At 64.2% G+C, this 12,924-nt stretch overlaps 8 protein-coding genes across 8 annotated transcripts; 5 read left to right on the top strand and 3 right to left on the bottom strand.

Annotated features, from left to right (window-relative positions):
* Positions 1-62: 62 nt before the first annotated feature.
* OSTLU_29320 (MscS family transporter: small-conductance mechanosensitive ion channel) lies at positions 63-1,775 on the bottom strand. Its single transcript, XM_001422602.1, has one exon. The coding sequence runs from the start codon at positions 1,332-1,334 to the stop codon at positions 99-101; it is 1,236 nt and encodes a 411-aa protein (XP_001422639.1). The 5' UTR covers positions 1,335-1,775; the 3' UTR covers positions 63-98.
* Positions 1,776-2,164: 389 nt separating this feature from the next.
* On the top strand, positions 2,165-3,695 carry OSTLU_29321 (predicted protein; the record flags this gene model as incomplete). The annotated part of the gene is made up of 1 exon (XM_001422426.1): positions 2,165-3,695. The coding sequence occupies exon 1, from the start codon at positions 2,466-2,468 to the stop codon at positions 3,693-3,695; it is 1,230 nt and encodes a 409-aa protein (XP_001422463.1). The 5' UTR covers positions 2,165-2,465.
* A 132-nt stretch (positions 3,696-3,827) lies between these two features.
* Positions 3,828-4,736, bottom strand: OSTLU_43599 (predicted protein; the record flags this gene model as incomplete). The annotated part of the gene is made up of 1 exon (XM_001422603.1): positions 3,828-4,736. One exon carries the CDS (start codon positions 4,734-4,736, stop codon positions 3,828-3,830), a length of 909 nt encoding a protein of 302 aa, XP_001422640.1.
* A 1,031-nt stretch (positions 4,737-5,767) lies between these two features.
* On the top strand, positions 5,768-6,133 carry OSTLU_29323 (predicted protein; the record flags this gene model as incomplete). Its single annotated transcript, XM_001422427.1, has 1 exon — positions 5,768-6,133. One exon carries the CDS (start codon positions 5,768-5,770, stop codon positions 6,131-6,133), a length of 366 nt encoding a protein of 121 aa, XP_001422464.1.
* A 112-nt stretch (positions 6,134-6,245) lies between these two features.
* On the top strand, positions 6,246-7,853 carry OSTLU_29324 (predicted protein; the record flags this gene model as incomplete). The annotated part of the gene is made up of 1 exon (XM_001422428.1): positions 6,246-7,853. One exon carries the CDS (start codon positions 6,246-6,248, stop codon positions 7,851-7,853), a length of 1,608 nt encoding a protein of 535 aa, XP_001422465.1.
* Positions 7,854-8,085: 232 nt separating this feature from the next.
* OSTLU_25825 (predicted protein) lies at positions 8,086-9,386 on the top strand (the record flags this gene model as incomplete). Its single annotated transcript, XM_001422429.1, has 1 exon — positions 8,086-9,386. The coding sequence occupies one exon, from the start codon at positions 8,086-8,088 to the stop codon at positions 9,325-9,327; it is 1,242 nt and encodes a 413-aa protein (XP_001422466.1). The 3' UTR covers positions 9,328-9,386.
* A 215-nt stretch (positions 9,387-9,601) lies between these two features.
* Positions 9,602-10,801, bottom strand: OSTLU_2858 (predicted protein; the record flags this gene model as incomplete). The annotated part of the gene is made up of 2 exons (XM_001422604.1): positions 9,602-9,859; positions 9,935-10,801. Coding segments are annotated over 2 exons (1,125 nt in total), but the record flags the coding sequence as incomplete, so codon positions are not given.
* A 630-nt stretch (positions 10,802-11,431) lies between these two features.
* Positions 11,432-12,862, top strand: OSTLU_43856 (predicted protein; the record flags this gene model as incomplete). Its single annotated transcript, XM_001422430.1, has 1 exon — positions 11,432-12,862. One exon carries the CDS (start codon positions 11,432-11,434, stop codon positions 12,860-12,862), a length of 1,431 nt encoding a protein of 476 aa, XP_001422467.1.
* Between the last annotated feature and the right edge of the window lie 62 nt (positions 12,863-12,924).

Below are 12,924 nucleotides of genomic sequence, written 5' to 3' on the forward strand. Positions count from 1 at the left end.
ACGTAGGACTTCAAATATTTGTTACAAAACTGGACTTAGATGATACATAGTCGGCGCAAGCGTCCGCTGGTGTATTCAATTATTTGAGTGGTATTCTGCTATTTGACGTAGCCGTCGACCTCGGAGACCGGCAGCGCCGGAGAGTTCGGGCAGTGTTTCTTTACGATGCGAAGTAAATCGATGAGCACCAGTTCGCGTTTCTTTTTCCAAATCTTTTTGCCATAATGCGCGTCACCGTACATGAACAGCTCGATTTGAACTGAAAGATGGTCGACATCGATCTTCTTGAGCACGCAAAGCGGTGGCTTGTACGACGCGTGCACGTCGGGATGGTTCGTCAAGAAGGTCGTGATTTCCTCCGTCAGCGCCGGGATGCCTTCGTAATCAGGAATCGCTATGCGAAGCTGCGGTCCGACGAACTCGTTCGGTTCTCGAGAGGTATTGATGACGTTGGCGCCGAGAAAATAACCGTTCGGTATGGTGGTGACTTTGCCATCCTTGGGGATGAGTCTGGTTTGATACCAACCGATCTCGTCCACTTTATAATTGCTGACGTCTTTTTCCTTTGAATCTCGATACTTGCCGCCGCCGCCGGTGAGATAAATCTTTTCGCCAACCTTGAACGGGCGCATCACGGCGAGCACCAAGCCTCCGATGAGGTTACTTATGAAATCTTTCGCCGCCAAACCGAAAGCCAAACCTCCGAGGCCACCGAAAGAGAAGAGAACTTGGGCTGGAATGCCGAACGCGGCGAGCGTGAGCATGAGCGTGGCGACGACGACGAACGCGCTCGTGAGACGCGTGATGACGAGTTGTAGCGATGCGTCGTATCGTATCGACGGGAAAAATCTACCGAGTAATCTCGGTCCGTAGTTTTGAATCACCATCACGACCAAAATTCCCGTCGCGAACGTGTACGATCCTTTATCGAAGCCGAGCTTTATGTTATCCGGAATGTCCCATTCCGTGGATAACTGATCGATCATATCGCAACCGACGTCGAAGGCGTAGCTCAACACGAAGAGCGCTTGAATGAGCTGCATCGGTTGCCTGAACCAGTCCAGAAACGACCCTCGAAACGTTTTCGGCGTTCGAGAAGGGTTGAGCGCGTTCTTCGCGCGCTCCGCCGCCTCGAACAATTTTTCGCGTCCTCGACGGATGCACCAGTTCCACGCCACTAGCACCCACACGTCTTCGATGTGCCAATCCTCTTGCGTCTTCGCCTCGACGCGTCCCATGAAATCGCCCACCGTCTGCAGGCTCGTCCGCATGGCGTCCGTCGTCGTCTTCCGCACCCTTCCGCGCAGCGCGTCAAACTCATCCAGCGCCCTCATCGCGCCCGCGCGCTTCCCCACCACCGTCGACGTCTTCACCCGATCCCCGGTTCCCGCGTTCGCCGCTCGCGGCGTCGCGAGCGCGCCCGTCGACGCCGCGAGCGCGAGCGCCGCCAACAGCGCCGCGCGCCCCCCCCCCGGCGCCCTCCTCGCGCCGTCCGCGCGCGTCGTCGCGCCGTCCCATCGCGTCGCCGTTTCCTCGCGCTTCTCCCCCGTCGCCCTCGTCGCGCCGTCGTCCCGCGCCGCGCGCGCGCCGTCCATCGCGCCGCCGCCGCGTCGATTCCCAATCGTCGCGCGTCCCGTCGCGTCGTGCGTCGCGCGTCGTCGCGTCGCCGTCCATCGCGTCGCGAAACTCGCGCGCGCGCGTCGCGAAACGCGCGCGCGTCCCGTCGCCGCCGTCGTCGCCGTCGTCGCCGCCGTCGCGCGTCGCATCGTCGTCGGCGTGTGCGGCGAATCGTCGGCACGACCGACCGACCGGTCTATACGTATGGCACGCAGTGACGTATACATTATACCACGCGCGCGCGTCTCTTTCATACCGTTCGAAACGCGTGGTGTATACACGGCGACCGACCGGTCTATACGTACGGCACGCAGTGACGTATACATTATACCACGCGCGCGCGTCTCTTTCATACCGTTCGAAACGCGTGGTGTATACACGGCGACCGACCGGTCTATACGTACGGCACGCAGTGACGTATACATTATACCACGCGCGCGCGCGCATCGCTTTCATACCGTTCGAAACGCGCTCTGTACGCGCGGCGACGCGCGACACCACCGACCGCGCGTCGGCACATCGTCGCGCGCGCGTCGGCACATCGTCGCGCCTCGCGTCCGCGCCCTCGACGCGTCGCGGCGCGCGCGCTTCCCGCGAACGACGCGGAGATTCGCGTCCCGACGCGCGTTCCCATCCCGGACGCGAACGACCCGCGCGACGATCGCGTCCGCGACTCGATTTGATTTCGACAACGATTTGATTCCGATTCGAATCGCGAATCGTCGCGCGCGATGCCGACGGCGCGCGCGACGCGCGACGAGGACGCGTCGCTCGTGACGCTCGCCGCGCGCGCGACGGCGGGATCGGCGCGGTCGCGGTACGACGCGGCGCGAGCGACGCTCGGGATGATGACGGGGGAGTGGGACGCGAGGACGCGCGCGGGGGGGAAGAAGACGACGACGGCGCGAGAGCGAAGACGCGCGACGACGCGCGGGAACGCGGCGCGACGGGAGGGCGGGAAAGGGAACGCGAACGGTGACACGGGGTTGGGGCCGAATCCGTACGAGACGCTGCGGAAGAAATCGAGCGCGGTGTTGTTCGAGAACGAAGTCGCGTCGAGCGCGCGCGAGGTGGCGACGGCGCGGCGACGCGCGGCGGAGGAGTTGCGCGCGAGCGGATCGAAGAGAGACGCGACGAAGGAGGAGAGGGAGGCGTTGATGCGGGCGGAAGAGTCGTTGGTGAAGGCAGAGAGGGCCGCGCGCGAGGTTGAGCGCGCGGCGAAGGCGGAGGCGGCGCGCGCGGCGAAGGAAGCGGCGGCGGCTGAGAAAGCCGCCGCGGCGGCATCGCGTTCGAGCGCCGCGCCGTCTTCGTCGTCTTCGTCGTCGAAACGATCCGCGGTTCGAGCGTCGAGCGACGGAAGAGCCACGGATAACGCGATGGGCGTCGTCGTCGAGGTTGGCAAGTTTGTCCTCCCAGCCGTCGTCGCGTGGTTCGCGCGTCAGCCGACGGTGAGGAAGCTTCGCACGGATTTGAACGCGATGACGACGGCGAAAATTCGCGCGGCGTTGGAAGCGACGAAGCTGCGCGCGCAACTCGTCGAACTACGCGAGAAACTCGCCCTGGCCGAGGCTGAATCCGCCGACGTGCAGGCGGCGTCGGAAAAATTGATGACGCGCCGAAACTCCGTCAAGGAGGTGAAGTGCAAACAAATGGCGGTCGATCACGTGAACTTGGTCAAGAAGGTTCGAGCCGAAGCCGCGAAGGACGTTTCGGACGCCAAGGCCCTGGAAATAGGCGCGAGATGGCGCGAAGAAGCGTGTAGACGCATGAAGAATCGCGCCGTAGCCGAGGCGGAGACGCTGCGAGCGCAAATCGCCGCGTTGGAAAAGAAGGTAGACGACTTGGAGCACAAGCGGCACGCGGAGAACGTCGAGGCGGTAAAGAACACCGTGGTCGGGGGATTCGATAAAATCAAGTCGCTCGCGAAACACGCGTCGATGAAGATCGGCAAGAAGAAAAATGTGACGGAAGCCATCGAACACTTGGCGCCCCTCGCGGTCGAGGCGTCCTCGGGCGACGCGCGAGCGAACCGACGGAAAGCGAAGGGAAAGAGCAAGAGCAAGAGCAAGAGCAAGTAGCGCCGCGTATTTGTTTGTTTGTAATCATCGTCATATGTTATTGGGAAAGTGATTTGTTTACAGTTGACTTGAGGGGGCGCGCGCTAAAAGTTGGTGGAACATCGTCTGGTGGAATCGTCTGGTGAAGCGAAGTCAAGGCAGCGTTTTGATCGTGCCCGCGTCGCCGAGCTCGCGGAGTCGAGTGAGGAACCGCAATACTTCACCCGAGTCGCGCAGGCTAAACTTGGCCGCGCTCACCTTGGGTGAGCTCGACACCAGAAGTCCCACGCCCAAGTGATCGCCCAATTCTTCGTTAATCTCCATAAACGCGTCCTCATCCGTGACGTCGTCGCCGATGTAAATTGTGAAGACGTCTTCGGGTCTGAACCCCTTCTCGCTCAAGTCTGGGAGCAGGGCGTCTCGCAGGTACGACAGCGCCTTACCCTTATCCCACGCCACGCGTGGCCGAACCTCCCAAACCATCTTACCGTCGTGCTTGATCAAGCACTCCTCCGAGGCGCAAATCTCATCCACGACGGCTTCGACGCGAGGCCTGAGCTCTTCCGAAACCGCGCGGTAGTGCGCCGAGACGCAAAACATGTTGTGCTCGATGTTCGTCCCCGGAATGTCCGCACACTTTTCGATCAACTCCTTCGTCACGCGATCCATCACGTCGCGCGCCCACTGCGCGGGTTGATGCGCCAATTTCTTCTCAATCGGCTCGCCATCCGTCGTCGTCTTCGGCCCCGCGATGTCCAACCCGTGCGACCCGGCGTAGTACAACTCGTCCAGCTTTACGAACTGCGACACCTTCTGCCTCGATCTACCGCTGATGATCGCCGTGGGAAACCTTTTCGCGCACTGCCGCACCGCTTCCCGCATCTCGTCGCTCATGAACGCCTTATCCGGCTCCGGCACGATTGGCGCCAGCGTCCCGTCGTAGTCTAAAAACACCGTCAACAGTTTCCCCTCCGCCGCGTCGACAAACTTGTTTTCCTCGTCGCACGCGTTCGGGTGATACCCTCGCCACTCCTCCTCATCGTTCCAATACTTTTCAATCATCCCGATCGAATCGCTTCGCTTCATTCCCTGCTCCGCGCGCGGCATCTTTCCGAACGGCGGCCCCCGCGTGCGCACCTCCAGCGGCCCCCCGCGCGACATGTCCTTGTACGACATCGCGCGCGCGCGCTTCGCGCGTCCGCGCACGCGTCCGCGCGCGCCGTTCGCGAGGGACGACCGCGCTCACGTCGAGCCTCGCCGAGATCGTCCCTCGCGTCGATATCGCGCCGTCCGTCGCGGAAACGAATCGAATCGACGGTCGATCGATCGTTCGTTCGCGATCGATCGACGACGCGCGGGCGAATCGAATCGATCGTTCGCGTTCGACCGCGCGCCGATCGCGACGATAAAACGGCGCGCGAAACCACCGAATCGAACGCGCGCGCGCGATCGAACGCCGCGCGCGCGTCTCTGACGGATGGATGGATGGATGGATGGATGGATGGAATCGCCCGTCGCCGTCGACCGCGCGCGTCTCTCGTCGACGCGACGCCCGCGCGCGACGCTCGAAACGTCGACGATCCGGGATCGCGATCCGTAACGCGATCCGTGACGCGACACGACGCGGACGCGATACCGATTCATCCATCGATCCATCCGCGTCTCTGATTCGTCGTCGACGGATCGAGCGTCGCGCGGCGCGTCGCGCGCGTCGTTCGATGCGGCGATTCGCGACGACGCGCGCGGCGTCGTCGCGCGAGGCGTCGACGTCGCGCGCCGCGAGCGACGCGCGCGACGCGCGACGCGCGGACGTCGAGACGACGCGCGCGTTCGGGGGGGTGCTCGGGCTGCCGACGGCGGCGACGACGCGCGCGACGGCGACGCGCGACGGCGGCGACGCGCGACGGAGCGTCGCGGTGACGACGGGGGGATTCGCGGGGGTCGGAGAGGCGCGAGCGCGCGCGGGGGGGGGGAGGGAGGCGGACGCGCGCGCGAGGACGACGGCGAGCGCGAGACGCGCGGGCGACGCGGGAGACGTCGTCGCGCGAGCGTACGCGCAGTTGGCGCAGTATCCGCGCGTGCTGTTGCCGACGATGGACGCGGCGGTGTACGTGAACGCGAAGCAGTACGACGCCATCGTGCGGCGGCGGCAGAAGCGCGCGAGGGCGAACGCGACGAGGACGCCGGGCGTCGTCAACGCGAAACATCCGTCGCGGTCGGCGCACGCGAAGAACAGGATTCGCGGGAAGAATGGGAAATATTTGACCCGCGATGAATTGCTGCGCGGGCTGGGGGGGCCCGAGGGACGGGCGCGCGCGGAGGCGCGCGAGCGAGAGATCGCCGAGCGCGAGGCGAAGCGCGTCGAACGCGCCGCGGTGCGGGAAGCCACCAAGGCGCGCGCGCGCGCGCAGCGCGCCGCCGCCGACGCCGTGCGCGCGGCGAAAAAATCTAGAAAGTGAGCGCGCGGCGCGGCGTCTCGCGGCGCGGTCGCCGACGCGCGCGGATTTGTAACGCGCGTTCGTCGTCTCGCCGCCGTCTCGCCGCGTCGTCCCGCAGACCTCGCCTCGCGCGATGCCTCGCCCGCGCGCCGCGCGCCTCGCCGCGTTCGACGTCGCCGGCGTCGTCGCTCTCGTCGCCGTCGCCGCGGCGTGGTGCGTCGTCCTGTCCACGGCGTACGGCGGCGAAAACCGCTGCGACATGAGCTACATGTACCCGAGTTTCTTCCCGGTGACGAACGTCGCGCTGGCGTCGCCCGCGCACGCGCTGTATCGCTACCGCGACGCGCGCGCGCGCGATGACGACGTCGACGATCGCGCGCGCGCGAGCGGCGACGCGAGCGCGTGCGTGGTGATCAACGTCTTCGTCCCGGGGACGGGGGGCGGTTACGGGCAAGCGCGAAGCGCGGCGAGCGGGACGCTCGAGAGCGAAGGATGCCGCGTCGAGCACTACGCCCTGGATTTCGCGGAAGAACTGAGCGCGTATAATGGAATGCTACTCGCGAGACAGGCGAAAAGCGTGGCGCGGGCGCTGGATGGGTTGAGGACGCTCGAGCGCGCGAGGACGGAAAGACGCGTCGTGGCGGGATGGAGCGTCGTGGGACACAGCGCGGGAGGATTGGCGGCGATGGAAGCCGCGGCGAGCGCTCTGGGAAGTGAGTTAGGGCTGACGATAGTGAATCTAGCGACGCCGAGCGCGTGGAATCCGGTGAGTCTGACGTTGACGCAGCGCGCGCGAGAGGCGGGCGTGCGGCGACGTTGGCGAACGAGCGACGCGAGACGGAGCGTGGCGCTCGTCAGCGTCGTCGGTGGCGAGCGCGATCGGCAGGTGAGCTCGAGCCCGATGGGTTTTGTCGATGATTGGGTAGAAGAAGGGCTCGGTGTGAGCGCGAGCGCGAGCACGGCGTCGCGGGTGGGCGTGTCGGCGGATCATCGATGCGCGGCTTGGTGCAAACAGTTAATCGTCGCGATCTCGCGTGGATTCGCCGAGGCGTTTCCACGATCGAAGGTTCTCACCGCGCACCAGCGCGCGCGCGCGTTTCGCGACGCACTTGGTGATAAAGACGCGGCGCGCGCGCCGTCACCGACTTTCGGGGTGCCCGCGCGAGCGTACGAGGCGACGCAAGAGCGCACGCCGAGCGCTCTGGCGGGCGTCGTCGCCAACGTATTAGCGCCGCGGTCGGTGATGAGCGCCTTCGCGTTCGCGCTCATCGCACACGCAGCATCACCGAGCATACTTCGTGAGCGCGTCGTGGAATCCGTGATCGCGTCGCTCGCGGTCTACGTCGCGAGTGGGTGGATAGCGAATCGCGCGTTCGACGTTCGCGGCGACGTCAGACGCGCGTTGACGACGTGCATGGTGCTCGCGCACGTCCCATCTCTCATCGCGTGGGCGCACCACGTTCTTCGCACCTTACCGACGTATGGTTTTCACGCATTGGTGCCGCCGTTCGGTGCGATGGACGCCGTCGCGCTCTGCTTCGCCGCGGCGTCGACGCGTTTCGGCGCCATCGCTCGCGATCAGTCGTCGGGCGCGTCGCGCGCACGTCAAGTCGCGTGGTGTCTCGCCGCCGGCGCCGCCGCACCGGGCAACGTCGGTCTCATCCACATCGCCGGCGCCGTCGTTCACTGCGCGGAGACGCTCCGTCTTCCTCGCGCGTCGCTGCCGAAGAAAGTCGCGTGAAGTGGCGAAGTCGCCTCGCGTCGACGATTTGCTCGACGCGACATTAGACGTACACATTAGACGCGCCATCACGACCGATGGCGCCTCGAAGGACTGAAAGTAGAACATAGACATAGAACTACGAGCGTTTCATCGTCCCTGAATCGACGCTCCGCGTGAAACATCCGCCGCGGCGTCCGTCGCCTCCGTAAAGCGCCGCCTCGCGCGTCTCGCGCCGCACAGCGCGCCTCGCATGTTCGCCCGCGCGCGCGCCCTCGCCCTCACCGGCGCCGCGGCCGCGACCGCGACGATGCCGCTCGTCTCGCACGCGCGCGCGCGCGACGACGCGCGACGCGTCGCGCGCGCGCCGCCCCACGACGCGCGCGAGCTCCTGCTCGTCCAAGCCGTCTTCAGACACGGCGACCGCACGCCCATCGCCGGCCTCGGCGCCGGACTCGAGGACCTCGAAGAGACGTGGCGACGATTACTGCCGTCCGCGGCGGACGAAGAGCGGCTGCGTCGGCTCGCGCGCGTGCGGTCGGAGATGGAGGCGACGTGCGTCCCGCGAGGCGCCGGCGGTTGGGAGGGACGGCTGACGACGCGAGGCGCGACGCAGATGCGAGCGTTCGGACGAGAGATCATACGAGAGTGGTTGATCGCGCAAGAGTTTTTGTCGAACGATTTCGCGCGCGCGGTGGCGAAAGGAGAGGTGAAGGTGCGGTCGACGGCGGCGTCGAGGTGCGTGGCGAGCGCGGCGAACGCGCTCGCGGGCGGATGGCCGGATGCGTGGGAAAACGGTGGTGGAGGCTCGCCTTTGATCATCGAGGTTCGAGAGAAAGAGCGAGAGACGATGTTTCCGAAACCGGGATCGGCGTGCGATAGGCTGAGTGAGGTATTTCGAGGCGCGATGGCGTCGAACGACGAAAAGTTTACGCACGACGAGACGTTGGCTCGCTTGCGCGAGTCGATCGAAACGGCGCGGGAGAAAAAGGCGGGGTTGCTGGAAGTATGGGACCCACTGCAATGTCGCATCAATCACGATTTGCCCCTGCCGCGCGGCGTGACGAAAGATCAAGTGCGGTCTTTGTTGACGATGATGGAGGACAGACATTTCGCGACGTTCACGAGCCCGCTCGCGAACGGCATCATGGGTACGCAACTGCTCCGTGAAATTTGCGAAGAAATGGGCGAACACGGCGGAAAAGTCAAGCTAAGTCTTTACGCGGGTCATGATTCGACGATCATGGCGCTCTTCTCCGCGCTCGGGACGCTCGGATCGACGCTCACGACGTGGCCGCCTACGGGAAGTTCGTTGATTTTCGAGACGTGGCGCATGAAGGATGGATCCGTCGGCGTGCGCGCGGTGTATAACGGCGAGCCTATGGCGTTGACGCCGAAATCGCGCGAACGCGATGGATTGACCTCGTACGCGGACTTCAAGGCGTACGTGAAGACGCGCGTGCCGGAAGACTACGTCGCCGCTTGCAAACTCTAGTTTATCCTTCTCGTTGTCGCTATCTTATTTCTTGCTATTGAATGTGTTGCTATTTCTTTTTCGTTTTCGCCTTCTTCACTTTCTTCGGAATTTTCGTCTTGCGCTTCTCCGCCGCCGCTTGCTTCTGCAACTTGGCCGCCGCCTTTCGTTCCGCCTTGACGGCGTCCTTGTCCACGACTTCCTTGGGGAATCTCCGTCTGCCCCCGCCATTCTCGGAATCCTCGTCGGAGTCCGATCCGTCTTCGCTGTCAAAATCGCCCGATTCGTCGTCGTTTTCGTCCTCCTCGTCTTCGTCCTCGTCCACGACGTCGAGTTTCTTCGTCATCAACAGCGTCGGCGTCGTGCGCACGCTGCTCAAATCGTCCGCCATGCCTGTGATGGTTTGATAATAAATTCCTTCGCTCTCTCCTTTGCCTTGAATCAAGCGCTTTTGATCGCGCTCAAACAGATCGACTTCGTCCAGAGCGCGCGGAATAAACGCCTGATGGAACACGTTGGCTTGAATCTCAGCCTCGGCGCGGCGTTCCATCATCTCGTCGTCGAACTGGGAGTCGGGATCGGCCGAGTTCAGCGCGTTGAGCTGGGCGTTTACGCGCTTGAGTTCAACCGCGTGCTCCTCCGCGGACTCACTCAGCGCCTCGAGCACGGCCTCCATGTTGTCATCGTTGATCGCCGGGTCGGTGACAAAGTCGAACAATTCGCGAACCGTCGGCACGGCGACGTCTTGCTTGGCGAAGTATTGAATCACGTGAAGCAAATCTTCGCGCAGGAACTCCAAGCACCGCGGGTGGTCCTGATCGACGCTTTGCGAGACGTCGATGATCCAAATGTGTCCGTCGTGAAACAACAAGTTGTACTCGCTCAGATCCGCGTGCACGAGACGACACTTTTGGTACATCATGCGCACGTCGACGATGAGTTCGGTGAATAACGAACGCATCTTCTTGACTGATATGTCCGCATCTCGCAATCGCGGCGCGGCGATGCCATCGTTCCCGATGAATTCCATCACCAAGACGTGCGAGCGAAGCATCTCCACCGCGGGCACGCGCAAGCCCGCCTCCTTCAACCGAATCAAGTTCCGCATCTCCTTCTCCGCCCACGTCTGCACCATTTTCCGCGGATTCTTCTTTGAATACCCATTCCGCCATCTCCAATCCCCGCTGACGTATCTATCGCGATCCTTGAACACTAAAATTGACGTCTTATACACCTTGACCGCGAAGTCCGTCACTTCTCTCGCGCCAGTTTCCCCGACGACGACGTCTTTTCGCGCGTGATACACGTTCGCCTCCTTCCCCGTCGACACGCATCCGTGAATCTCCGTGAACGTCTCCCTGGACAGCATCTTGAACAAAATCAACATCGTCCGCGGATCCAACGCTTGCTCCACCGTCGCGCGGTCTTCCTTATCCTTATTCAACGACATCGATTTATCCTCCTTCCGTCTCGCCTCTTTCATCGCGTTCGTCACCTTGGTCTCCGCGCGCGTCGTCCTCGTCGTCCTCGCGCCCGCGCCCGCGCCCGCGTCGCCGCCGTTCGCGCTTTTCCCTTTCCCTCCAGCGAACGTCACCGCGCGCGTCCTGTTCCCCGCCCCCCCGTTCGCGTTCGGCCTCGCCACGTTCGCTCGCGTGAGCTTCGCCGCCGCCGACCCCGGCGCCGCGCGCGCGTCCCGCGTCGACGCCTCCCCCCTGTGCGCGCGCATGTCATCCAGCGCGTCCAGCGCGTCTAAGCGATCGTTCACGTCGTCGTCGTACGCCTCGTCGTCGTCGCGCGCCTCGTCGTGCGCCGTCCAGCCGTCGTTTTCGTCGTTTTCGTCGTCCTCGTCCGCGGCGGCGGCGTCAAAAACCTCGCGCGTGCGCCCCGACAGCGCCTCGCGAATCGCCAGAAGCGCGTCCTCGCGCTCGCGCATCGCGTTAGCTTCGTCCTCGACCGCGGTGCGCGGCTCCATGACGCGTCGCGCGCGCGCGCGGGCGCGAAATGCGGCGACGGCGCGACCCGGCGAACGTCGAATCGGCACATCGCGCCGCGCGCGCCGTCGCCGGGACGCGCCGCTCGCGCCGTGGCGCGCGCGCGCGAGCGCGAACGCGACGCTCGACGCGCGATGACGGACGCCGAGGACGTCGAACTGCGCGGCGCGGCGGAAATCGCGCGGAAACAGCGCGAGGAGCTGGTGCGCGAATTCGAGTCGCGACGACGTTTGCGCGCGACGCACGCGCCGACGCACGATGCGGACGTGCGCGCGATGCTGCGAAAGTACCGCGAGCCGATCACGCTGTTCGGCGAGCGAGAGAGCGAGCGGAGGGATCGATTGCGCGCGCTGTTGGCGTCGTTGGACGCGCGAGACGGCGGCGAACTCGACGACGGCGCGGGGACGCGAACGGCGACGGATAAATACGGCGCCACGATCGTCGACGAGGGAGAATATAACGCGCACGCGACGCAGAAGGAGACGTTTTACACCGAAGGCACGGAACGGTTGCTGGAGTGCCGAATAGACATCGCGGAGTGGTCGCTGCCGCGGGCGGCGAAGCGCGTGGCGACGCAACGCGAGGCGAGAGGTAAGGGAGGGAGAAAAGACGAACGGGCGACGATCGATGCGGTGGTGGCGTCGACGTCGGGGTTCCAGGCGCAGTGCAGCGAGATCGGCGACGCGTCGCGACCGATCTGTGAGGTGAAGTTTTATAACGGAGGGAGAAACGCGGTGAGCGCGAGTTGGAGCGGGGAGGCGCGCAAGTGGGCGTGCGACGTAGAGGGAGGAAAATTGACCTCCGAGCTCGTCATTCGAGCGAGTGATCATCGAATCACTGGAATCGACGCGTTCGACGCGGGCGACGGTCGCGCGCGCATCGTCACCGGGCACGCCGACGGCTCTGCGGCGATTTGGAACGCCGACGGAAGTCGCGCGGCGGAGTTGAAAGGCCACGCCTCTCGATGCGGGCGCGTGGCGTTTCATCCACACGGGGGAAAGTACGTCGCCACCGCGTCCTTCGACGCCACGTGGCGGCTTTGGAGCGCGGAGACCGGGGAAGAGTTGTTGTGTCAAGAGGGCCACGCCAAGGAGGTGTACGACGTCGCGTTCCACCCCGACGGTTCGCTCGCCGCGTCCGTGGGCTTAGACGCCGTCGGGCGCGTGTGGGATCTGCGCATCGGCAAATCCATCGCCGTCTTACGCGGTCACGTCAAGCAAATCCTCTCCGTGGACTTTTCTCCCAACGGCTACCACGTCGTCACCGGCGGCGACGACCGCACCGTCAAGTCGTGGGACTTGCGCAAATCCGCCGAGTGCGCGTACACCAACGCCGCGCACTCCGCCCTGGTCTCTTGCGTCAGGTACGAAAAAACCTCATCCAACGGCGCCTTCTTCACCAGTTCCAGCTACGACGGTTCCGTCGTCGTCTACTCCGCGCGCGACTTCGCCCCGCACAAGAAGATCGGCGACGGCGCCGCGGGCAAGCTCACCGCCGTCGACGTCGCCGGCGACGCCCTCATCCTCAGCGGTTTCGACCGCACCCTCAAGTATTACACCAAGTGAAGCGTTCTCGCGCGTCGATTTGTTCGCGCAAATCACCTTTGTGTAAAAAAATGAGCCACAGC

This window comes from Ostreococcus lucimarinus, chromosome 20 (genome assembly GCF_000092065.1).
Source record: "Ostreococcus lucimarinus CCE9901 chromosome 20, complete sequence".
Classification (NCBI taxonomy): Eukaryota; Viridiplantae; Chlorophyta; class Mamiellophyceae; order Mamiellales; family Bathycoccaceae; genus Ostreococcus; species Ostreococcus sp. 'lucimarinus'.